Below are 25,792 nucleotides of genomic sequence, written 5' to 3'. Positions count from 1 at the left end.
TAAAACACTTAGCAGGACGGAAAAAAACACCACCTTTTGTACGATTGTCAGTAAGTTTGTGGAAAGTTAGCCGGAAGTGGAAGATCTGATGGTTCGTTCATTCAGATTTCTGGTCAGTCCTTTTTAAGGCAGCTTTGGGCCTCTGGATATTGCTGAACTATAACTCCCATCATCCTTGACCACTGGCCACACTTGCTGGGGCTGATGGGAGTTGTAGTTCAGCAAAGAGACAAAGATTCCCCCACGACTGCTGCAAAGGTAGGACAGGCAGCAGGTTTCAAACCACACACAAAATAACACAGTTTTTTTGTTTTGTTTTGAAAGAGCTCAGTTTTCCACGCTCCCCATAACTCACGCCATACCTGCATGATATCCTGAAGTCTTTCGGCAAAAGACAGCTCTGCTTCCACCATGTAAAACTCTGCCAAGTGCCTGCGGCTTTGAGAATCGTCAGCCCGGAAGGTCGGACCGAACGTGTACACCTTGGAAAATGCCCTGCAACGAGACAGTGGGAAAGTCGCGCCCACAAAACACACAGGCTGTGATCAGCACCTACTGGCTAGAGCCTGTGCCGTCACCAATACGCTTCCCCCCAGAATCCCTGGATCACATTTTCATAAATAAGCATTTTCTCTGTTTGGGATCCCACAACTGAATCAGAAGAGGCTGTCTTATATCTCAGTTCTGACCACATGCCCGATTCACCCAATACTTTCTACTGTTCAAGGATGATACAGGTCAATGAGAAGCAGATTTTTGGGGGGGGGCATGCAGGGGGCTGGAAGAGATAGGAGAGAATCCACTGGGCAACTGGACATCTGCTCATGTTATGCTGGATCTCACCCAAAGAGAGTCACACGTTCAGGGGGGCCGTGCCCCGTTTTGCTGCTTGAGGTAAAATGGGAAGTTCCACCTCTACCTCCAGTGCCAATTTCTGTTGAGGTCTTGTGTGTGCTCCCTGCAAGATCTCACACAATTTTTGTGAGATCTTGCCAGAAATTGGGGGGGTGGGGGCGCCTCCTTGCGACTTCCGCCACCTAAGGCAGTGGCATCACCTTACCCAATGGCTGCGCCGGCCTTCCAAGCTGCTCATGGGGGCCATTTAAAAGGTAAAGGGACCCCTGACCACTAGGTCCAGTCAAGGACGACTCTGGGGTTGCGGCGCTCATCTCGCTTTATTGGCCGAGGGAGTACAGCTTCCGGGTCATGTGACCAGCATGATTAAGCCGCTTCTGGCGAACCAGAGAAGCACGGAAACGCCGTTTACCTTCCCACTGGAGCAGTACCTATTTATCTACTTGCACTGGCATGCTTTCAAACTGCTAGGTTGGCAGGAGCAGGGACCGAGCAATGGGAGCTCACCCCGTCACAGGGATATGAACCGCGAACCTTCCGATCGGCAAGCCCAAGAGGCTCAGTGGTTTAGACCACAGCGCCACCCGTGTCCCCCCTTAGCTAATTTACTTGGTGTTAAATGCCACCTATATATTATTTTCATTTAAAACTTCCTTCAGTGTGTAACATGCAGTAAATTTAAAATCTTTTTTCTATAGTTTTTCCCAGGTTCCTTAGGTGTTTTCTCTTTCTCTCTTTGCTTTTGTTTTTAGTTAGATTAGTTTCTCTTATTTTATCATGTTATGAAAAAGCTTTCATAAAATCTCATTTATTATATTTTTAAAAAGTATGCACAAGATGAAAGCGGTCGTAAATTCACATTATGAGCAATTGACTGCCTTCCCCCAGGGAGCTGACGTTTGGAAGCTGCTCATGGGGGTCATTTAGGGGAGCACAATTAGTGGTTCCCCCCCACCATGGGTAAGAAGCAGGAATAATTTCAACAAAGAGTTGTGCTTTCAGTGTACAGCAGAACCTCTACTTACGAACGCCTCTACTTGGGCCCGATCTAAGTTGCAACCACGGCAAACCCAGAGGTAAATACCAGGTTTGCCGCGGTTCGTGCATGTGCAGCAGCAGCTTCTGCCGTTTGCGCACGCGCAGAAGCGCACTGCCGCTGAATGCACCTGTGCACAACAGCACTTCTACCAGCAACCCAGATCGACCTCAAGAACTGATTATGTCCGTAAGTAGAGTTGAGGTTCCACTGTACTGGGCTCAATTCTAGTCCCCCCCCCCAATTAGAAATTAGGCAGGCCTTGTCAGTGCTAAGTTTCAGACTCTGGGTTAGAATGGCTTAACATCAGGAAGTCTCGGCGCCATAAACGCTGCTCTAGCATTTTATCCTTCCATGTTCTGATCTATAGTTAAATTCTGTATACAGTGGTACCTCAGGTTACATACGCTTCAGGTTACATACTCTGCTAACCCAGAAATAGTGCTTCAGGTTAAGAACTTTGCTTCAGGTTGAGAACAGAAATCATGCTCCGGCGGCACGGCAGCAGCGGGAGGCCCCATTAGCTAAAGTGGTGCTTCAGGTTAAGAACCGTTTCAGGTTAAGTACGGACCTCTGGAACGAATTAAGTACTTAACCCGAGGTACCACTGTACTGCATGTTTGAATTTCTGCAAGCCCCCTGCTGACACAAGAAGAGTCTGGTGGATCAGGCCTATGGCCCATCTAATCTTAACGTTTTGACTGAAATTATTTCAGTCATAAAGAAACAGTCCTGTCCTATGGAGAGGCAGAGTTGAAGTTTTGCTCCAACTTCTGCACAACCGCCTTGCAGAGAGGGACATCAGAGAAGCATGGTGGTTGTGCAACACACCAAAGCCCATCTATAGTCCAGCATCCTGTTCTCAGGGCGGCTGATCAGATCCCTGAGTGGGAAACAGGCAAGCAGGATTCTCCCCTCCTATGGTGGTACCTTGGTTCTCAAACGCCTTGGTATTCAAACAACTTGGAACCCAAACACTGCAATGTGTTTGCTTTGCAAACTGTTTTCGGAAGCTGAACGTGCTCCATTTTGAGTGTCACGCTCCCGATTTGAGTGCCACACTTCCGATTTGAGTGTTACGCTGAAGTCTGTCTGTTTTTGCTATTTATTTCACGTTTTTGTGGCTCTTTTTTGTTTGTTTTTGTGACTGTGTGGAACCCAGTTCAGCTCCTGATTGATTGATTGATTGTGCGACTTCAGTACCTTGTTTATTGCTTTCATTTTATGGACCAACGGTCTCGTTAAGATAGTAAAATTTGTGTTAAATTGCTGTTTTAGGGGTTGTTTTTAGAAGTCTGGGACGGATTGATCCATTTTGCATTACTTTCTACGGGAAAGCGCACCTTGGTTTTGGAACGCTTCAGTTTTGGAACGGGCTTCTGGAACGGATTAAGTCTGAGAACCAAGGTGCCGCTGTACTTAAAAAACATTCCTGCCTCAACTGTGGCGCCAGAGCACAGCCATCGCAGCTGGCAGCCATCTTTATCCCTCTCCTCTATGGATTTGTCTAATCTTCCTGAAGGAGAAAATCACGCCTCAAACATGGGTTCAGTGTTGTTTTTTTCTCCTGATGTCAAGACTTCTCCCCCTACCTTCCTCCACAAGATGGAACGGAGGACAAGGAATAAAGAACAGGGGTTGCCAAAACTGCATATGCGTTGCCCGCCAAATCTGTCCCCCCAAGCTATCCTGGCACAGATTTCTGAGGTAACCCTGCAATAATCCGCACTGCATTGTTGCAGGATTAGCTCCCAGCCCCTGCCTCACCCCTCAGCTGCAAATGCTTTGTAAACACCAATGAAAGATTTCCGCATCTGTGTATTTTGCAGATAAGAAAATTCAGCGAAGATCTGCAAGGTTTGTGCACGCAAGGCGCAAGGAGCATCTCGTACAAAGCGGTTTTTCAGGGGCAGAAAAACCTCCGCCCGCCCCCCCCAAACGAGCCTTCCCTCTTATTTCCAATCACCTAAAGCAAGAAAAGGACCCCATTGTTCGCCTTTGTCCTCTGCAAACCTGGAATTTACTGCCGGGGAAGAAAGCCGCGTGCCCTGCCGATCTTAATTAAGAAGCAGCAGAGATGTTGTTAAGGCAAACTATCTGCGCACAACCAGCCATTTCCACAAGGCTGAGGGACCCCATTGACCTGCAGAGGATTCTGGGGAAATGGAAGAAAAAGCTAGGAAGATCGTGCCTGGAGAAGAGTAAAGGGAAAGATGGATAGCTGTCTTTTAGAATGTATTTCTATTAACTGACTGTGATTTTATGTAACCTGTGCTATTTTTACTGTTGGCCACTCTGAGCCCGGCTTTGGCTGGGGAGGGCAGGATATAAATTAAATTTTAATATTATTATTATTCAGTTAGGGCTGTGTTTTCCCTCCACTAGCGGGGGCAAAATGCTTTTGCCTTTTATCTTATTTAACTAATTAGTTATCTGCCCGTATCACCCCTTCCTGGGGGACTTGTGGACAGCAGCCAGCCAGATATCATAAAAGCGACCAGTAGCCAAACTGACAGAAAGCTCCTTTTTCTTGGCCCCTAAGCAGGACTCCTTAAAATGTTTGCACAACTTAGAAGGGCATATAATTGCTGTTGTTGTTATCATCATCATCATCATCATCATCATCATCATCATCATAGAATCTTAGAGTTGGAAGGGACCCCCTGGGGTCATCTAGTCCAACCCCCTGCAATGCTGGAATCTCAGCTAAAGCATCCATGACAGATGGCCGTTCCAACCTCTGCTTGGAAACCTCCAAGGAAGGAGAGTCCACCAACTCTTGTGAGAATCTGTTCCACTGCCGAACAGCTCTTACTGTATTCCACTAATCGTATTATTATTATTATTATTTGTACCCTGCCCCTCTGATTGGGTTACCCCTGCCACAATGGGCAGCTTCTAACATATATAAAAACATAGTAAAACACTGCACATTAAAAAGCTTCCCTATACAGGGCTGCCTTCAGATGTCTTCTAAAAGTTGTGTAGTTATTTATCTCCTTGACATTAAGGTCCATGAACAACCATAGTTTAGAGGTCCCAGGCCCTATGGAAGTCAGATTATCCTCCACCAGAGCCAGGGCCTTCTCAGTGATGGCTCCGACCTGGTGGAATGCTCTGTCCCATGAGACCAGGGCCCTGCAGGATTTAACCTCCTTCCATCGGGCCTATAAGACAGAGCTATTCCGTCTGGCCTTTAATTTGAATTCACTCTGATCTTTTATTTCCCTTCTCTTCCCTCCCCCTACCCTTTTATGAAGATCACCCACTCTGAGACCCCACAGCTAATTCTCCCCTGGCCTCCTCGCTGGCCCAAGTAGGACTAATTCAGCCAGCTAGCCCTGGTGACTATCTAATGCTTCTTAGATGGATTTCCCCTAAATTGATTTCCGAAATTTGAATTCTATTGTTATTCATGTTTTTATACTGTATTTTATGCTGCTTTTACAATTAAGTGTTTTAAATTTGTTGTTAGCCGCCCTGAGCCCGGTTTTTGAACAGGGAAGTGTGGGGTTTAAATAAAAAATTATTATTATTATTATTATTAGAGGGCGTACCACAGGGTAGGTGCCACTACCGAGAAGGCCTGGTTCCCTGTAACTTCATTTCATTGGGAGCCGCCCAGAATGGCTGTGGCAACCCAGTCAGATGGGCCACAATATAAACAATAAAATAATTACAATTGTAATTTCTAATTATTAGCACATTACTGAAAGAACATGTTTGCCCGAACCCACCCAAAAAGTGTGAATCGAGCCATTGTGAGACGGCTGCGTTCTTCAATTCATTATTTGTCAAGTGCCTTTTGGCAAGAAAGGGACACGGCGTGGCGATAAAAAATGGCGGCCAGTGCCCACTTGAAGACACGGATCCTGAGATCTTTAGTCCGTCTTTTTCCCCCCCTCAGAGAAAAAGAGAGCCATGTCGGAGGCAACTGGCCTCACTTCCTTGTAATCTGTTTTAAGACCCCTTTTTTCAGGCCCTTTCTTGAAGGCTGAAAAGCCTGGAATGTCATTTTGGCTCGGAAGAAGAAGAATTTCTCTCCAAGCGGATAAATTTAGCTCGTCTAAATTTAGCATGCATTCGAGAGGCTTAAGATGCCTGGTGTTGTTCTTAAATAATAAAAGAACATGTTCTTGAAGGACAGGGTGTGAAGCAATAACATTGTGTCCTGTACTCAAAGAGCCCTGACTGTTTATTTTGAAGTCCGGTACAAGGGTGTTTTTTTTGCGGTGGTAGTGGAGACAAAACAAAAGTCAAAAAACCCAAGAAACATCTTAAGGACATCACTATAATAATGAATGACGTGAAGATGAGTCCCCTTCATTATACTTGTGTGGGGTGTCTATACTTTATCATTCTCTGGAAAAATAAAAAAGTTCTGATTTAATAGTGTGCTGCGTCATTACAGCACCTTCATCCTGCTCAATTTACCAAAATACCAAAACTGTACGTTATAAGATTATTATTATTACGGGAAATCCTAAAACAAGGGGTCAGATCCCCCCACACCCCGGATGAGCCAATTTGACAGGTGGGTGCGGCGGAACTGAAAAAATAGATCACCACCAATCAGCTGATCGGGGCTGAATTCAAGTCCCGCTTACAGCAGGTAACTTCAAATTTTGGTGTCAAATTTAATGGTGTCAGACTTGGATCACAAGCCCTGCTCACAGTCTTTGCCTGCCCCAAACCTGATGTCATACGTGGTGTCACGTGGGGTGGTTATGGGCTGGCTCAGGTTGACAGATCAAGGATGCATCTTCAAAGCCCAGCGGAATGCCAATAGAGATGGGGGCAACTCATATTTCAGCAGGCAGTATATTCGACGATAGTGAAAAAGCAGCTTTCTTATTACAACAAGCTGATACTGTGCTTATTAGTAAAGGAGCCCCTGACCATTAGGTCCAGTCGTGACTGACTCTGGGGTTGTGGCGCTCATCTAACTTTATTGGCCGAGGGAGCCGGCGTACAACTTCTGGGTCATGTGGCCAGCAGGACTAAGCCGCTTCTGGCGAACCAGAGCAGTGCACGGAAATGCCATTTACCTTCCCGCCGAAGTGGTACCTATTTATCTACTTGCGCTTTGATGTGCTTTCAAATTGCTAGGTTGGCAGGAGCAGGGACTGAGCAATGGAAGCTCACCCCATCGCGGGGATTCGAAACGCCGACCTTCTGATCGCCAAGTCCTAGGCTCTGTGGTTTAACCCACAGCGCCACCCGCGTCCCACTGTGCTTATTAGTCTGATCTTAATGCCTTTACTGCACAATGGGCAGAAAGTCCGGTCTTTAGAGAGCTCTCTCTCTCTCTTTCAAATCAGAACCAGTGAAGGCGATGAAGGTCCTGTGTGAGTGTCTGGAGGCAGTTGGAAGATGGATGGCGGCTAATGGATTGAGGTTGAATCCTGACAAGACAGAAGTACTCTTTGGGGGGGACAGGAGGCAGGCAGGTGTGGAGGACTCCCTGGTCCTGAATGGGGCAACTGTGCCCTTGAAGGACCAGGTGCGCAGCCTGGGAGTCATTCTGGACTCGCAGCTGTCCATGGAGGAGCAGGTTAATTCCAGGGCAGCTGTTTACCAGCTCCATCTAGTATGCAGGATGAGACCTTACTTGCCCGTGGACTGTCTCGCTGAGTGGGGCATGCTCTGGTTATCTCTTGCTTAGACTACTGCAGTGCGCTCTAAATGGGGCTACCTTTGAAGGTGACCCAGAAACTGCAATTAATCCAGAATGCGGCAGCTAGACTGGTGACTGGGAGTGGCCGCCGGGACCACATAACACTGGTCTTGAAAGACCTACATTGGCTCCCAGGACGTTTCCGAACACAATTCAAAGTGTTGGTGCTGACCTTTAAAGCCCTAAATGGCCTTGGTCCAGTATACCTGAAGGAGCGTCTCCACCCCCATCGTTCAGCCCAGACACTGAGGTCCAGCACTGAGGGCCTTCTGGCGGTTCCCTCATGGCGAGAAGCCAAGTTACAGGGAACCAGGCAGAGGGCCTTCTCGGTAGTGGCACCCGCCCTGTGGAACACCCTCCCACCAGATGTCAAAGAGAACAACTACCAGACTTTTAGAAGACATCTGAAGGCAGCCCTGTTTGGGGAAGCTTTTAATGTTTGATGCATTACTGTATTTTAATATTTTGTTGGGAGCCGCCCAGAGTGGCTGGGGAAGCCCAGCCAGATGGACGGGGTATAACTAATAAATTATTATTATTATCTTTCAGGTACCCTGGATCCAGAGCAGTTTAGAGCTTTATAATTTTATATTATTATTATTTATTCATTTATTAAACTTGTACACCACCCTCTACCCGCAAGTCTCAGGGCAGTTCACAGGATAAAATGACAATATGAAAACACAAAATGCATAATCAGAATAAAAGCAAAACCAACCCAATTAACAACCCCCCCTCAAAACAGTAACAAGACCTTAAAAACAGGGTCAGTGGCTAACAGGCATCCTGCAATAGCTGCAGCCTCTGGACCAACAAGGGAAGCCCCACACAAAGTATACGGCAGTAGTCTAAAAGTCAGATTATCCAAGCCACAGTGGCCCAGAAAAGGGTGTATTTGGACCTGGAGGTGGTGCAATGGGTCAGCGTGTCTGGCGGTTAACCTGAAGGTTGGTGGTTCGAGACCACTCAGGGACAGCTGTGGGCAGAATTCCTGCATTGCTGGGGGTTGGATTAGACGACCCTGCTGACATTTCCATTCCACCTTAAGGAACAGGCATGTGGAATTGCTGCGTGTCACATGTCTGTTTACATTCCAGCACAGCTTGCTGGGAACTTCCGTTTGTGTATAGCTTTTGCTTTTGCTGTTCTCTCCGAGACGACATGAGAGATGACATGTTTTTTTGTTCTGATCTACCGTATTTTTCGCTCCATAAGACGCACTTTCCCCTCCTAAAAAGTAAGGGGAAATGTGTGTGCGTCTTATGGGGCGAATGCAGGCGGGAAAAGCCCCCAAGAGCCGCACACACGCTCCTCGCGGCTCTTGCGGGCTTTTCCCCGAGGAGGCCAGTCAGTTCCTTCTCCCTCCTCGGGGAAAAGCCCCCAAGAGCCGCGCACCCTTTAAAGAGCATGCGGCTATTGCGGGCTATTGCGGGAAGTGGGGGAAGGGACAGAGGGCAGCCCCTCAGTCCCTTCCCCCACCTCCCGGAAAAGCCCCCAAGTGCTGCACTCCCTTTCACAAATCGCGAGGAGGGAGAAAAGCCTGCAAGCGCGCACACATGCTCCATGCGGCTCGTGAAAGGGAGCGCTGAGCAAAGCCTGGGATGCATACAGGCTCTGCCCAGCGCTCCCTTTAAAAATATTTTTTTTCTTGCATTCCCCCTCTAAAAAACCAGGTGCGTCTTATGGAGCGAAAAATACGGTATGTTTAATAAATCTGTAGCTGCAGCATGACTTACACCTCATGTGTGCGAACCACACTCTGCTAATTGCGCGCCCTGGCTTTTGAAGTTCAGGTCGCTGATTTACGTCAGAGCACGGGCCGATGGAAGGAGACGTCTGAGCTGGGCTTGCTAGCTGGTCTCCCGGCCCCTCTGCATGTCAACAGACCCTCGGGTCCCTTCCAACTCTATGATTCTGCAATACACCAGCTGAAGCTGGCACTCTTTCAAACTGAGACCACGTGACTCTCCTTTGCCTGGCTTCTCTGTTCCCCTGCCTACTCCACTCTCAAGTTAACCAGACACACCAGGGAGAGGCAGTGTGGTGGTTAGAGAACCAGGCTAGGACCTGGGAGACCAGGGTTCAAATCCCCACCAAGCCACTAGGTGACCTTAGGCCAGTCCCTCTCTCAGCCAAGCCTACTTCTCAAGTTGTTGCATGGATAACATGGGGAGAAGTATGGGTGCCACCTAGAGGTCTTTGGAAGAAAGGTATGGTGTAAATGTAATATTTATTAATATAATATAATGCAGTGTTTCCCAACCACTGTTCCGCGGCACACTAGTGTGCCGCGAGATGTTGCCTGGTGTGCCGCGGGAAAAATTCGATTTTTTTTTTTAAAGTCAAATTTTCGATTTGGGCGCCGTCACTAGATGACCCCTGGGGTTCCCTCCCTCCCTACCGCTCTGCGCCTCCCACCTCCTCCTCCGGGGAGGCCCTTCCTGGCTCTCGGCCAAGGCTTGGCGGCTGCCACTCACTCACTCGCTCGCCCACCCGTCCCTCCATCCCTGCACCCGGCCTCTCCCCCTCCGTCCCAGGCGCTGGGGCTGCCGGGATCCGTAGTCCCCTCGCCCTTGGGCTCCGCACCCGCGCGGGGTGCGCGAACTACGTTTCCCAGCGTGGCCTGGCGGGCCGGGCGTTTTGTTTGAAGCGCTCTTCTCCCGGCCATGGAATGAGCGCAGCGTCGGCGGCCGGGCGGGCAGGGGCTCTTCCGTGCAGACCCCGCGCAGCCTGCCTGCGCCCCCGCGGAGATCGGGCGGCAGGATGGAGCCCGGGGATCCCCGCGGAGGCGGAGCGGCGGAGGCTGCCCCCCAGGTAGGGCTGCGTCGGGGGGGTGTTATTTTTGCAATGCTGCATCCGCGCCGGAGGGGACGCATCGGACCGCGGGGAGACCCCTTGGCGGGCGTGCAAGGCAATGCATGCGTGCAGGCGTTGCATGGAGTGCAGTGCAATGCAATGGCAACGCGGCGCCCTGCATGCATGCATGCAACTTCCACCGGCGCTCCGGACTTGGCAGGTGAGGGGGGTCCCCAGTGGGCGGCAGAGAGAGCCGGGAGGGCGAAGGGGAGCCGGGGGGGAGCAGCACTGCTCCCCGAGCCGAGCCCGGGGGGAAACTTCGGCGTCGTTGCGCCGGGTGTTGGAAGCGGAGGCTGGCGGGGGCCCCTCACCTGCAAAACCTGGTCGCCTCTCATATATTTCGTGCATTGCATTCATCGCCCGCTTTCTCCTCCAAGGAGCTCCCGGGGGCGTGCGTGGTTCTCCCCGTGTTATCCTCGCAACAACAGCCCTGCGAGGTGGGTCAGGCGAGTGGCCCAAGGGAGCACCCAGGGATTGTCCTGGCCAGGTGGGGTGATTTGAACCCTGCTCTCTGCCCGGCCTTCGTCCTCATTTAGCCCCCACATGTGCATGACTGTGCATGACTGAGGTTTCCCCCCCTCGTCTTGGCTATGGTGTGAGTCTGTGCTGTTAATTAATGGGGTTCTGCCTTCGGAGAAGATGAGCCAGCCCTCAAGGAGGTGATTATGTAATTTGCTAGCAATTCATGTCCCTCCCGGCGTGACGCTGCGCGCTGACGTCACGGGGCTGTAATGGTGGTGTGCCTCGAGATTTTTTTCATGAAACAAGTGTGCCTTTGCCCCAAAACGGTTGGGAAACACTGATATAATGTAATATAAAATGTAAGGGACGCGAGTGGCGCTGTGGGTTAAACCACAGAGCCTAGGACTTGCCGATCAGAAGGTCGGCGGTTCGAATCCCCACGACGGGGTGAGTTCCCGTTGCTCTGTCCCTGCTCCTGCCAACCTAGCAGTTCGAAAGCACATCAGAGTGCAAGTAGATAAATAGGTACTGCTCTGGAAGGAAGGTAAACGGCGTTTCCGTGCGCTGCTCTGGTTCGACAGAAGCGGCTTAGTCATGCTGGCCACATGACCCGGAAGCTGTACGCCGGCTCCCTTGGCCAGTAAAGCGAGATGAGTACCGCAACCCCAGAATCGGCCACGACTGGACCTAATGGTCAGGGGTCCCTTTACCTTTAAATGTAACATATAAGAAAGAAATATATTTGGGCTCATGCTTGTCCCTCTAATATGATTTCACTCACAACTGGGCTTCCAGTGCCATTTACAAGTGCCACCCCATGGATATTTCTGTTGTGTCAACGCCTTACAACCACCGCGGGGCCCAAAACACACCCACAGAGTCAGCCTTAAATCTCCCAAATGTGAAAACAAAAAAACAAGCAAGATCCATACCCAGCCATCACTTCCAAGTGGAGTTGGCCAGAGACCGTCAGAAATGCAGGGACGTCAAAGAAATGGGGGTTTTCTCCAGGTACTCTCTTTTCATTTGCAGACTGCAAGAATTAAAACAAAACAAAGGGAAACTGTTGATTAGCTCAGTGTTTCCCAACCACTGTTCCGCGGCACACTAGTGTGCCGCGAGATGTTGCCTGGTGTGCCGCGGGAAAAATTAAAAAATTCGAAAGATTTTTTTTTTTAAGTCAAATTTTCGATTGGGGCGCCGTCACTAGATGACCCCTGGGGTTCCCTCCCTCCCGCTCTGCGCCTCCCTCCTCCTCCGGAGAGGCCCTTCCTGGCTCTTGGCCAAGGCTTGGCGGCTGCCACTCACTCACTCGCTCGCCCACCCGTCCCTCCATCCCTGCACCCGGCCTCTCCCCCTCCGTCCCCGGCACGGGGGCTGCCGGGATCCGTAGTCCCCTCGCCCTTGGGCTCCGCGCCCGCGTGGGGTGAGCGAACTACGTTTCCCAGCGTGGCCTGGCGGGCCGGGCGTTTTGTTTGAAGCGCTCTTCTCCCGGCCATGGAATGAGCGCAGCGTCGGCGGCCGGGCGGGCAGGGGCTCTTCCGCGCAGACCCCGCGCAGCCTGCCTGCGCCCCCGCGGAGATCGGGCGGCAGGATGGAGCCCGGGGATCCCCGCGGAGGCGGAGCGGCGGAGGCTGCCCCCCAGGTAGGGCTGCGTCGGGGTGTGTGTGTTATTTTTGCAATGCTGCATCCGCGCCGGAGGGGACGCATCGGACCGCGGGGAGACCCCTTGGCGGGCGTGCAAGGCAATGCATGCGTGCAGGCGTTGCATGGAGTGCAGTGCAATGCAATGGCAACGCGGCGCCCTGCATGCATGCATGCAACTTCCACCGGCGCTCCGGACTTGGCAGGTGAGGGGGGTCCCCAGTGGGCGGCAGAGAGAGCGGGGAGGGCGAAGGGGAGCCGGGGGGGAGCAGCGCTGCTCCCCGAGCCGAGCCCGGGGGGAAACTTCGGCGTCGTTGCGCCGGGTGTTGGAAGCGGAGGCTGGCGGGGGCCCCTCACCTGCAAAACCTGGTCGCCTCTCATATATTTCGTGCATTGCATTCATCGCCCGCTTTCTCCTCCAAGGAGCTCCCGGGGGCGCGCGTGGTTCTCCCCGTGTTATCCTCGCAACAACAGCCCTGCGAGGTGGGTCAGGCGAGTGGCCCAAGGGAGCACCCAGGGATTGTCCTGGCCAGGTGGGGTGATTTGAACCCTGCTCTCTGCCCGGTCTTCGTCCTCATTTAGCCCCCACATGTGCATGACTGTGCATGACTGAGGTTCCCCCCCCTCGTCTTGGCTATGGTGTGAGTCTGTGCTGTTAATTAATGGGGCTCTGCCTTCGGAGAAGATGAGCCAGCCCTCAAGGAGGTGATTATGTAATTTGCTAGCAATTCATGTCCCTCCCGGCGTGACGCTGCGCGCTGACGTCACGGGGCTGTAATGGTGGTGTGCCTCGAGATTTTTTTCATGAAACAAGTGTGCCTTTGCCCAAAAAAGGTTGGGAAACACTGGATTAGCTCAGGGGTAGGGAACCTCCAGCCACCTCCAGCCCATGGGCCAAATTGCGTGCCCAGGGTTCAAATCTGGCCTTCGAGGCAGTTTTCGCCAAATCACATCTACCTTCCCCACATGTGATGTCCTGTCCGACACGAAGCATTGTGTTGTGATGACGGAGCTACCGTCCCTCCCTGCTTCGCTGCAATGTCTAGAAACCGTGGTTTGTTCAAACAAAGGCTTGGTGTGATATCCGCAGTCTATCAGCCATTGCTAGCCTCCTTTAGAGGCCACAGCGCAACAGAAGTGAGTGTACAGATCAGATGGAAAACAGGAGGCAGCAAGCAGCCGTAAACTACAGCATGTTGGTATGTGCAGAAGCTCCAAACCACGGTTTCCATTTCAACTATGGTTGGCACCAACCATAGTTTGGCTGAACATCTGAACGATCACACACGGGGGCACTTCGCTTTGCATATGCATCCCGGGGAGTGGGGTGGCGGCGGAGGGACTTGCACCAGTTGCGACTTCCCAATGCGAAATATACACAGGAGAGCCACTGCGGTGTAGTGGTTAGAATGCAGATCTGGGTTCAAATCACCCCTCAGCTCTTACACTCCCCAGTTGACTTGCAACCTGTTAGCTGAACCAACTCCACAAGGTTGCTGAGAAGATAAAACATTTGGGGTGGGCGATATCTGGTTTCCAGCTTTGTGATATATCACAATATACAGTCGTACCTTGGTTGTCGGACGCCTTGCGACTCGATCGCTTTGGTTCCCGGACGCCGCAAACCCGGAAGTGAGTGTTCCGGTTTGTGAACATTCTTTGAAACCCGAATGTCCGGCGCGGCTTCCAATTGGCTGCAGGAATCAGAAGCCGTGCCTTGGTTTTCAAACGTTTTTCGAAGTCGAACGGACTTCCAGAACGGATTCCGTTCGAGAACCAAGGTACGACAGTATTAATATATCACAATGTCTGAAATAAGGATGGAGTTATGTAGAAGCACTGGCTAGCTTCAGTTTCCCCCACAATGTGATTCTTGCATAGCACACACATCATGATTTGCAATATATTGCTAGGTCAAAAATTATGAAACCAATTACAGTGGTACCTCGGGTTACATACGCTTCAGGTTACAGACTCTGCTAACCCAGAAATAGTACCTCGGGTTAAGAACTTTGCTTCAGGATGAGAACAGAAATCGTGCTCCGGCAGCGCGGCAGCAGCAGGAGGCCCCATTAGCTAAAGTGGTGCTTCAAGTTAGGAACAGTTTCAGGTTAAGAACAGACCTCCAGAACGAATTAAGTTCTTAACCCAAGGTACCACTGTATCATGATATGTACTTTAAGCTGCTTTTGGAAGCTACATCGCCCAGCCCTAAAATACAAATCATGATTCACGATATATTGCCAGGTCAAAAACTATGAAGTCGATATCACAGTACGGACTTCAAACCAATTTTGGACAATATATCGATGTATCGCCCAGCCCTAGTATTCTGCTGAGGTCTTTGGAGGATAAAAAGATTGTTTAACGGCGACATATACATCATACATGCATTGCCCACATTTCCCGATGAAGAAATGCGAGTTCTGCATCATGCCTAAAAGCACCTGTGAGCCAGGGGAAAAGCTGTTATCCTTTATCGAGGCTCAGTTTTGCGAGTTACACTGGAACAGCTTAAAGGAAAACTACAACCGTGTCACACATTGTTGTCCTGCACAGACACACTCCTCAAACTTCCTTTTGAACAGCTCTCACGCTAAGCACCAGAAGAACATTTATATTCGGGAGAGTTTAAATGCACAATTCTGCTGGGGGTGTTGGGGAGAGTTCCCTTGCAAGTAACTGATGGATGAAAGAAAGAAAGAAAACCCTCTCTCTTTGAAGAGCCACAGGTGCTGTTCACAGACATGGAATGAAGGAAGGTTTCGCGTCAGGATGAAAACATCTGTCACAAAAATTAAAACAAAGAGCAACGTTTTCGAGAAGGGGGTTTTCGTTTCCTTGCAACGGCCACCGGTGAAGATTGAAGAAAAGCTTTCAGGCACTCGCAAAAGGCAGCGGAGAGGAAACAAAAGGCGAAAAGATGAAATATTGAAGGACTCTTTGGATTTCTTTTTCAAACGCCTTGCCTCAAAAGGAACAAGACAATAACATGCCTGCTATGCTGCGGAGCCAGAAAAGGCCCTGGATAGGAAAGGAAAACGAAGATTTCACTCTCCGTTTGCAGATGCAAACAAACGTTTCGGTCACCTGAGACACCCAGAGAAATAGGAAAGCCAACTGGGTCTCCCCCTAATATTTCCCCTTCTCCGCCCGAACCTCCATGAGGTGAGATATTTGTAGCAGATAAGGGGGAGCAGAAATACACCAACGGCAAGAGAAAGCCACAGAAAAATCAGAGCTCTTTCTAAAGGGCTGGCTCCATGTTTGTTGAAAGATAAAATGTAGTGTCCTACAGCGGACACTAAAAACTCCTTTTTTGTAACCCAAGGGCCACACTCCATTCCGTATAACCTTCTGAGGGCCACATTCCGATGGGGAATGGAGCCAAAAGCCAATGTGGGTGAAACAAGAAGTGTAAATTTAATATTTGTACAGCTGGGGGGGGGTAAGGGTTGTTATGGGAGGGTAGTACCTTTGGTGGGGGACATGAGGGGTACAGTGGTACCTTGGGTTAAGAACTTAATTTGTTCCGGAGGTCCGTTCTTAACCTGAAACTGTTCTTAACCTGAAGCACCTCTTAACTTAATGGGGCCTCACGCTGCTGCCGCGCCGCCACCACACGATTTCTGTTCTCATCCTGAAGCAAGGTTCTGATTTTCCCCACCCCAATTTAGAGAACAGCTGGATCAAGCTTCTGCTCCAATGTGAGCTTTAAACACCTAACGCTACCCACAAAATACCTGTTACTTCTCACATCCTCTCCGTTATTATTACTCGAAGGGGAATGGATGGCAGATGGCTTTAGTAAATCCTCTCTGCTTCTTGGGGTGAAAGCGCTATCAATACACAACAGAAAAGCTTGGAGCAGGGGGAAGGCTTTGAAGACTGACTCCAGGCATAAAGAACAACCCCCAGTCAATACCTGTTTTGTGCTTCTCTCTAAGTGATAGAACAATGATTCCCTTTGATGTCCGCCTTCCCGGTTCTCTCCTTTAAGCTCTAAGTAGGCATTTGGTTTTAGGGCAAACAAAAAAGGTTTCATTTGCTACTAAGCTACAGTGGTACCTCGGGTTAAGAACTTAATTCATTCCGGAGGTCTGTTCTTAACCTGAAAATGTTCTTAACCTGAAGCACCACTTTAGCTAATGGGGCCTCCTGCTGCCGCCGCGCCACCGGAGCACAATTTCTGTTCTCATCCTGAAGCAAAGTTCTTAACCCGAGGTACTATTTCTGGGTTAGCGGAGTCTGTAACCTGAAGCGTATCTAACCCGAGGTACCACTGTATTTTATTTTATTTTTTTGCAGGAATTTCGCTCCCCCTCCTGGCAAAAGGGACACAGAGGCAGGGATCACTCTCCCCTTCGCTCACCCCATGGGATACCTGCGGAGGTGCCTCTGGAGGGATTTCAGAGAAGACGTTCAGTGCGATGTGTCACTGTGTCAAACTGTGTTGATGCTTCCCTAGGTTTCAAAACAAGTTTGACACTATTGCTGGTGGGAATCACACACACACACACACACACACACACACACACACACACACGCTACCTATGGGGCCGCCTCTCCTGGTATGTCCCACGGAGGACCTTACAGTCTTCACATAAAAACATCTTGGAGGTCCTGGGCCACAGGGAGGTTAGGCTGGCCTCAACCAGAGCCAGGGCTTTTTCGGCTGTGGCTCCGATCTGGTGGAACGCTCTGTCACGTCACAAGAGACTAGGGCCCTGCGGGACTTGACATCTTTCTGCAGAGCCTGCAAGACAGAGCTGTTCCACCAGGGCTTTGGCCAAGGCACAGCCTGACCCCCTCCTTTGGTAATCCTCACAGAACTCTAGCCCAGTTGGTTGCCATTAATTTGATTTTGAATTGATGCTGTGTTACTTTTATTGTTGTTAGCCACTCTGAGCCCAGCTTCGGCTGGGGAGGGTGGGATATTATTATTATTATTATTATTATTATTATTATTATTATTATTATTATTATTTGCACAAAGACTAAACCAAAAACGAGGAAAACTTCTGCACATGGAACAAGTCAGATAGGGTTTTGGGATCCTGTACCCAGTAGTGATGTAGGGAAGTGAGAGCTGGACCATAAAGAAGGCTGATCGCCAAAGAATGGATGCTTTTGAATTATGGTGCTGGAGGAGACTCTTGCGAGTCCCATGGACTGCAAGAAGATCAAACCTCTCCATTCTGAAGGAAATCAGCCCTGAGTGCTCACTGGAAGGACAGATCCTGAAGCTGAGGCTCCAATACTTTGGCCACCTCATGAGAAGAGAAGACTCTCTGGAAAAGACCCTGATGTTGGGAAAGATGGAGGGCACAAGGAGAAGGGGACGACAGAGGACGAGATGGTGGGACAGTGTTCTTGAAGCTACCAGCCTGAGTTTGATCAAACTGCGGGAGGAAGTGGAAGACAGGAGTGCCTGGTGTGCTCTGGTCCAGGGGGTCACGAAGAGTCGGACACAACTAAACAACAACAACCAAGAGAAAATGTGGCTCCTCAGGCAAAAAAACACACAAAAAACCAAAAAGAAACCAAGAAGAAAAAGTCGGTCCCCAAAGAGGTTGGGTGGCCATCTGCCATGACTGCTTTAGTTGAGATTCCTGAATTGCAGGGGGTTGGAATAGATGACCCTCGTGGTCCCTTCCAACTCCCTGATTCTGGCTTATTTATTGCTTAATTACCAAGGGCCTTACCTCTACTTGAAAGATTTCCCCGGCTCCTTCACAGTCGTTTGAAGTAATTATCGGCGTGTGAACATGCAAATATCCGTTATCCTAAAAATAAAAAGTGATTTGAGAAGGGGGAAAAGTTACAAGTTACTGATGGACGACTTGAGTGTCTGTCCAGATATAAGACTGAACGTGGCATATTAGAGTATTGGGAGCCGAGTTCAGATCCCCACTCACCCACAAAGCTTTCTGGGTAAACTTGGGCCAGCCTCTCACTCTCAGGCTAACCTACCTCTCAGGGTTGCGGTGGGGATTAAATGAGGAGGGGGAAAGAACCATGTACATATGTCCCCTTGAGCTCCTTGGAGGTAGGGTGGAAGAGAAATGTAATTTAAAGAGGGCGGAGAAACATGCAGGCTCAGAGAATGTAATTTAAAGAGGGCGGAGAAACATGCAAACTAACCACTTTCAAACAGGGCGCTTGGGCAATAAGCAGCCAACAGGATGTGAGACTCGGAAAGTCTTCGGTCTAATCCATCACGGCCCTTTTTACGTTCTCCCCCATTGTTTGCCATCAGTAGACAGCGATTCAGGGGTAGACTGCCATTAAAGCTGGAGGCTCCATTTAGCCACCATGATTTCTAGCCAAATACCCTCAGGCTTCCCAGAATCATCCTGCTGGCTATTATTAAAAACAGGATGACGGACGAGATGGAGTCTGATCCAGCAGGGCTTTTTTTTGTGCTAAGGGAGACGGGCCCATCAGTGGAGAGAGGCTGGACTTTAAATGCAGCTTTGCCAGGACTCTGGAATAACTTCCCAGAGGAAGTCCACTTCTATATCTCCCCTGGGTCTTACAAATAAATGCAAACATGCCTTTCTCTGGTCACGCCTTGCAAATCAGCCCCACCCCCTCCAATCTGCATTTGGCTTTGATTTTTTAAAGTTCACTTTGATTTTTTTTTTTTTTTTTTTGCACTGGAGATATTTTGAATGCTTTGATTACCAATCCCCAACCTCAACCATGTGGAGAAATTGTGCTTAAAGAAAAAATATTTTTGTGTGTGTATCGCTTCCAACTCTACAATTCAAGGATACTTCCTCACACAAGCACAGAATCTGCTTGCAGAGAGGTCTCTAGGAGGCCTGGCAAAAGCCTTATAGAGTCAAGGCCATTATTCCTCCTTCTTCTTAGGCAATCACTCATAGCCGAGTAAGATTATCTTCCATGAACACGATCTTAGCAGTGAGTCCATAAATGACTGTGAAGGCCAATTCTGGATCCACACGTCCTTCCACGGTGGGGACATAGGTTTCCAGGCGGGAGTTGATCACGGTGAGGGTTTGCCAAGCATGCCTTCCTCTTAGCACATTTCTCCCTTTTGTCCTGAGTTTGAGCGTCTTCAAAGCCCACGACACCTTAATACAGTGGTACCTCGGGTTAAGAACTTTATTTGTTCCGGAGGTCCGTTCTTAACCTGAAACTGTTCTTAACCTGAAGCACCACTTTAGCTAATGGGGCCTCCTGCTGCCACCATGCTGCCAGAGCACAATTTCTGTTCTCATCCTGAAGCGAAGTTCTTAACCTGAGGTACTATTTCTGGGTTAGCGGAGTCTGCAACCTGAAGCGTCTGTAACCCAAGGTACCACTGTACTGTCTACACTGACTGGTAGTGAATCTATAGGGTTTCAGGTAGGGAGACTTTCATAGGCCTACCTGGAGATGCCAGGAATTGAACCTGGGGAAAGGTAAAAAGGTAAAGAACCCCTGGACGGTGAAGTCCAGTCAAAGGCGACTATGGGGTTGCGGCGCTCATCTCTTTTCAGGCCGAGGGAGCCAGCGTTTGTCCACAGACAGCTTTCCGGGTCATGTGGCCAGCAGGACTAAACCGCTTCTGGAGCAACGGAACACCGTGACGGAAACCAGAGCACACGAAAATGCTGTTTACCTTCCCGCCGCTGTGGTACCTATTTATCTACTTGCACTGGTATGCTTTCGAACTGATAGGTTGGCAGGAGCTGGGACCCAGCAACGGGAGCTCAATCCATCACAGGATTCGAACCGCCAACCTTCCAATCAGCAAGTTCAAGAGGCTCAGTGGTTTAGACCACAGCGCCACCCACATCCCTTGAACCTGGGACTTTCTGCATGCAATGTAAATGCTCCCCCACTGAACGGCAGCCCTTCCCCAAAGCAGTACCTATTGCGCTGCATTTTTAAGGCATCCTATTTCTTTTTGAAGGGACGCGGGTGGCACTGTGGGTTAAACCACAGAGCCTAGGGCTTGCCGATCAAAGGGTCGGCGGTTCGAATCCCTGCGACGGGGTGAGCTCCCATTGCTCGTTCCCTGCTCCTGCCAACCTAGCAGTTCGAAAGCACGTCAAAGTTCAAGTAGATAAATAGGTACCACTCCGGCGGGAAGGTAAACGGCGTTTTCGTGTGCTGTTCTGGTTCGCCAGAAGCAGCTTAGTCATGCTGGCCACATGACCCGGAAGCTGTCTGCGGACAAACGCCGGCTCCCTCGGCCTATAGAGTGAGATGAGTGCGCAACCCCAGAGTCGGTCACGACTGGACCTAATTGTCAGGGGTCCCTTTACCTTTACCTATTTCTTTTTACCTCTATCACATCTGAACCCTTTTTGGGGGTTTATGCTTGTTGCCTCCTCCTTATGGCAAGACATACTGCATTACAGCAATTGATTCAAACTTTGGATTTGCATATCTCTAAATTAGCAAGCCTGTTTATTTCGTAAAATTTCGTAAAAAAAAATACAAAATACAAAAACAAAACCTGTGGTTTACGAAAAGGATAAAGCAATATGCTCAGTCTCTGGTGCAGGAAGACTGAAAACTAGGAGCAGAAGGCATTGCAGGAATCACTTGCAAATAAAATCTGTTTCTTCCGGATATACCGAAAAAGTTGGTTAGCGTATGTATGCATGAAATGGCAGCAGCAAGAACGAACAGAAATGGAAAGGGGAGGTAGGAAGAATTAAAATTATTAAAATGACAGGAGTTTGCAGAACTGGTAAAGTTAACCACAAAGATTAGGGACCAAAAAGAATGATACGTTCTTTGAGGATTGGAAACCGTGCGCAGAATATCTAAAGAACTATTATAACTGCATGAAAACGCGGGCAGGATTTTGAAACATGAGCAACAGTAGAAAAACATTAATCTAGGGTGTTTATATGGAGTGCGGCAAGTTAAAATATGCAGCATTTGAAGGATAAACATAGAACACCATGGAAGGGGGGGATGGGAAGTCAATGGATAAATAAAAGGTATTGTTGATGGTAAAGTATGCAAACTTTAAAAAACTAAATAAAGAAAAAATTTAAAAATCAGTTTTTTTATCCATCTGGAGTAATAAACACACAAATACTGCCACCCAGTGGTCAGAGACTGCATACTGTCTCCAAATTTTTTTACACATCCCTTGGGAAGACAGGCGAACTAATGCCAGTGTACTGGAAGAAGTAAAGATCACCAGTGTCAAAGCAATGATTCTTCAACATCAACTTCGTTGAACTGGTCACGTTGTGCGGATGCCTGATTATCATCTTCCAAAGCAACTACTCTATTCTGAACTTAAAAATGGAAAGCATAATGCTGGTGGTCAACAAAAAAGGTTTAAAGACTCTCTCAAGGCAAATCTAAAAAATAAATAGCATAAACACTGATGAGGGACGCGGGTGGCGCTGTGGTCTAAACCACTGAGCCTAGAGCTTGCCGATCAGAAGGTTGGCGGTTCGAATCCCCACGACAGGGTGAGCTCCCGTTGCTCGGTCCTTGCTCCTGCCAACCTAGCAGTTCGAAAGCATGTCAAAGTGCAAGTAGATAAGTAGGTACCACTCTGGCGGGAAGGTAAACGGCATTTCTGTGTGCTGCTCTGGTTTGCCAGAAGCGGCTTAGTCATGCTGGCCACATGACCCAGAAGCTGTCCACTGGCTCCCTCGGCCAATAAAGCGAGATGAGCGCCACAACCCCAGAGGTTGGTCACGACTGGACCTAATGGTCAGGGGTCCCTTTACCTTTTATAAACACTGACAAGTGGGAAACACTGGCCTGAAAGCCAACAGAGCATCTCTAGCTAAAAAGCTCCTGGTCCAGCTATGGAGAAGGTCAGACAGAGAGCATTGAAAACAAGGAAGTGCGCTGCGTGCCTTGCCTTCTTGTTACCTGGGCAGGTAAGGTCACACGCACCTCTAGTCACATGCAAGAAGTATGTCCCAGCCAGGAGGAAACAGGAAGTTTTCGACTGGCTGGGCCAAACATCCCTTTGCATGTCCACTCTAGGAAAACAAGGAATGTTGTACTTGACTGCTATCTATGTATCACATCCCACCTTAAAAAAGGAGTGAACTGCAGCCGTGGCTTCGCTGCGGAGTCTCAGGAGAGCGCCCAAGGAATTGGTTCTGCATCGGACATGAGGGAACTGCCTGAGGTAATCCAGTGGGTGATGCGTTTTGTATTTCAGTGGGAATGCCTGGATGGGGAGGAAGAGACGGCAGAGTAAGCTCAACTTTACGACTCACTTGTGTCCCCGAGTAGAAAAGGCGGCATGGACAGATGGGCAAAATGAGTGATTAACAAGGAAAAGGGGGGGGGGAAGAACCTCGTTGTTCAACTTTCTGAAAACATTTATTTCTAGGCAGCTGGGAATTCTGCTGTAAAAATTTGATTGAATTTACTTACATAGCTATAGCTCCCTTCGCAAAGCATCTTACAGTAACTGATATACCGGTAAATCCTCACCTAAAGATCCAACAATAATTATCCATTATTTCTGAGTAAGAATCATTATTAGAGACTAGAATGCTTATCAGAGGTGGTCCCATCTAAGAAGTAAAACAATCGACATGGTGTAAGAGGAAACAATCACACTCGGGGCCAGTTTGGAGAGAAGATGGACTAGATTTTCAATTAATGATCCTCTTGCTTAAAATACAGTGGTGCCTCGCAAGACGAAAAGAATCCGTTCTGTGAGTCTCTTCGTCTAGCGGTTTTTTCGTCTTGCGAAGCAAGCCCATTGACGGATTAGCGGATTAGCGCTATTAGCGGCTTTTAGCGGCTTAGCGGATAAGCAGCTTAGCGGCTTAGAAAAAGGGGGGGGAGGAAAAAAAAACCCGCAGGAACTCGCAAGACATTTTCGTCTTGCGAAGCAAGCCCATAGGAAATTCGTTTTGCGAAGCACCTCCAAAACGGAAAACTCTTTTGTCTAGCGAGTTTTCCGTCTTGCGAGGCACTCGTCTTGCGGGGCACCACTGTATCTATTTTTTAATTATGATTCTGTCACTCCTGTATTGGTTTGCTGGTCTCATTGGTGCTGTTGTGTTAGTTTTTAATAGTTTAGATATGGATGTTTGCTATTTCAAAATAGTTTTTTGTTTGTTGTGAGCTGCCTTAAGAAAACTATGTCTTGAAAGGCGGGATAGAAACCTCTGAAATGAATGAAGGCAAAGGAAATATTCACCAAAAAAGGAGAAATAATTTCTGAGCCATAAAACTCAATAAGCTCATGTTTATTCACCCTTAATTTGAATTTATTCTGATCAGCTCTTTCGGCACGCTGACCAGCAGGCTGGGAGGTCACTCAGGCACTGTACCCCTGAGCCACAGCCATTTCAAATAATATACCCTGAGAAAACCAAAGAGAACACCTGTACAGTTTAAAATATGGCTTAGCAGCCGTAATCCTGTAAAAATGCTCTCCAAAATAAGTCCTGCTGTGTTTAATGAGGTTGACTCCCAGGGAAACAGGAATCAGGTTGCAGCTTGAGTTTCCGATGATGATAAAAAAGCATAAATTTATAAACCAGGCATATCCTGCAGTTGGGAAGAGTTGCACTTACTGCTGCAGATTTCATATGCGGTGGACTTGTAAAAGAGTATTGGGAAATGATTCATAATTAATTGAAAAAACATTTAGAGAAGATGAGAAAACGTTTATTGAGTACATGGGAAATAACTGTGTACAGCTGAAAACGTTGGCAGCATGAAGATAAATTCAACAGTGTAAATGAGTTACGATGGATGTAATAACGGAATGTTGAATTGTACAGTTTCTGTAAAATATGAAGGGATTTATATGTAAAATGAACCATGGAAAGAGAAGAACGGAAGTCACTGGTATCTTAAGGATGTAAAAAGGAATACTTACAATTGTAAAACAGAAAATTTACCGTATTTTTCGCCCCATAGGGCGCACAGGCCCATAAGGTGCACCTAGTTTTTTTGGGGGGGGGAATAAAGGGGGGGGAAAGTATTTCCCCCCCAGGCACGGGGCTGGGGTGGGGGAAGCCCGAGCTTCCCCCAACCCCAGCCCCCATAACAGGCTGCTATCCGCAAGCCTAGGGAGCCCGGCGGGAAGTCGCGTTGTTCTTCCCAGGCTTGCGGATATCTGCCTGAAGTTGTGCAGCTGTCCCACGGCTTGCCGAGAGCTGCGTGAAGCTCGAAGCCTGGGGCGCGCTGAACGCAGCGCGCCCCAGGCTTCAGGATGCTCTCCGCAAGCCGTGGGAGAGCTGCTCGACTTTGCGCTGGGCTCCCACGGCTTGCGGAGAGCTTCCTGAAGCCTGGAGAGCGATAGGGGTCGGTGCACACCAACCCCTCTCGCTCTCCAGGCTTCAGCAAACGCCTGCATTCGCCCCATAGGAGGCACACACATTTCCCCTTCATTTTTGGAGGGGAAAAAGTGCGTCCTATAGGGCGAAAAATACGGTAATTAAAAAATTATGTTGCACTTACCAGGACATCGCAAGGGCCCACCACACGAATGTTCTCTGCAGCCAGCTCGACATTTTGACGTTTATGAGGACTTTTTATCAGTTTCCCTTGGACTTCGACAGAACTTCCAAACGTCAGCTCACTGGGGGAAGGCAATCAATTGCTCATAATGTGAATTTTAAGACACACAGGCCATTTTCATATTGTGCATACTTTTAAAAAATAAATGAGATTTTATTAAAGCTTTTTCATAACACGATAAAATAGGAGGAACTAATCTAAGTAAAAACAAAAGCAAAGAGGGAAAGAGAAAACACCTAAGGAACCTGGGAAAAACTACGGAAACAAAAGATTTAAAATTTACCGCATGTTACACACTGAAGGAATTTTTTTATGAAAATGATATATAGGTGGCATAAATTATTTAGGGGGGGGACACAGGTGGCACTGTGGTCTAAACCACAGCCTCTTGGTCTTGCCAGTTGGAAGGACAGCGGTTCATATCCCAGCAGTGGGGTGAGCTCCTGTTGCTCTGTCCCAGCTCCTGCCAACCTAGCAGTTTGAAAGCACACCAGTGCAAGTAGATAAATAGGCACACTCTGGGTGGCTTTCAACAGAACATTAAAAACAGAATAAAACTTCAAACATTAAAAACTTCCCTAAACAGGGCTGCCTTCAGATGTCTTCTAAAAGTCACATAGTTGTTTATTTCCTTGACATCTGATGGGAGGGCATTCCATAGACAGACAGACAGACAGACAGACAGATAGATAAAAAAGTTCAACAACTTTTGGAGTGTCCTGGTTTTTACTTTTTGAAATACAGCAACTCTAAGGTATAGGGAGAAATCAAAA

General features: G+C 48.7%; 1 protein-coding gene across 2 annotated transcripts in view; it reads right to left on the bottom strand.

Moving 5' to 3' along the window:
- NARS2 (asparaginyl-tRNA synthetase 2, mitochondrial) overlaps window positions 1-25,792 on the bottom strand; it is a 45,666-nt gene that overhangs the window by 12,139 nt on the left and 7,735 nt on the right. For both annotated transcript variants that reach the window (XM_081197408.1, XM_081197409.1), the window contains exons 4-8: window positions 24,960-25,080; window positions 22,561-22,701; window positions 18,236-18,316; window positions 11,819-11,919; window positions 363-495 (exon numbers count right to left, since the gene is read on the bottom strand). In XM_081197408.1, the coding sequence (XP_081053534.1) occupies window positions 363-495; window positions 11,819-11,919; window positions 18,236-18,316; window positions 22,561-22,701; window positions 24,960-25,080 (577 nt within the window). The remainder of the gene's footprint in view (window positions 1-362; window positions 496-11,818; window positions 11,920-18,235; window positions 18,317-22,560; window positions 22,702-24,959; window positions 25,081-25,792) is intronic.

This window comes from Podarcis bocagei (assembly GCF_964188305.1).
Source record: "Podarcis bocagei genome assembly, chromosome: 6".
Classification (NCBI taxonomy): Eukaryota; Metazoa; Chordata; class Lepidosauria; order Squamata; family Lacertidae; genus Podarcis; species Podarcis bocagei.
Note: the sequence above shows the minus strand (reverse complement) of the source record. Positions and strands in the feature narration are given on the sequence as shown.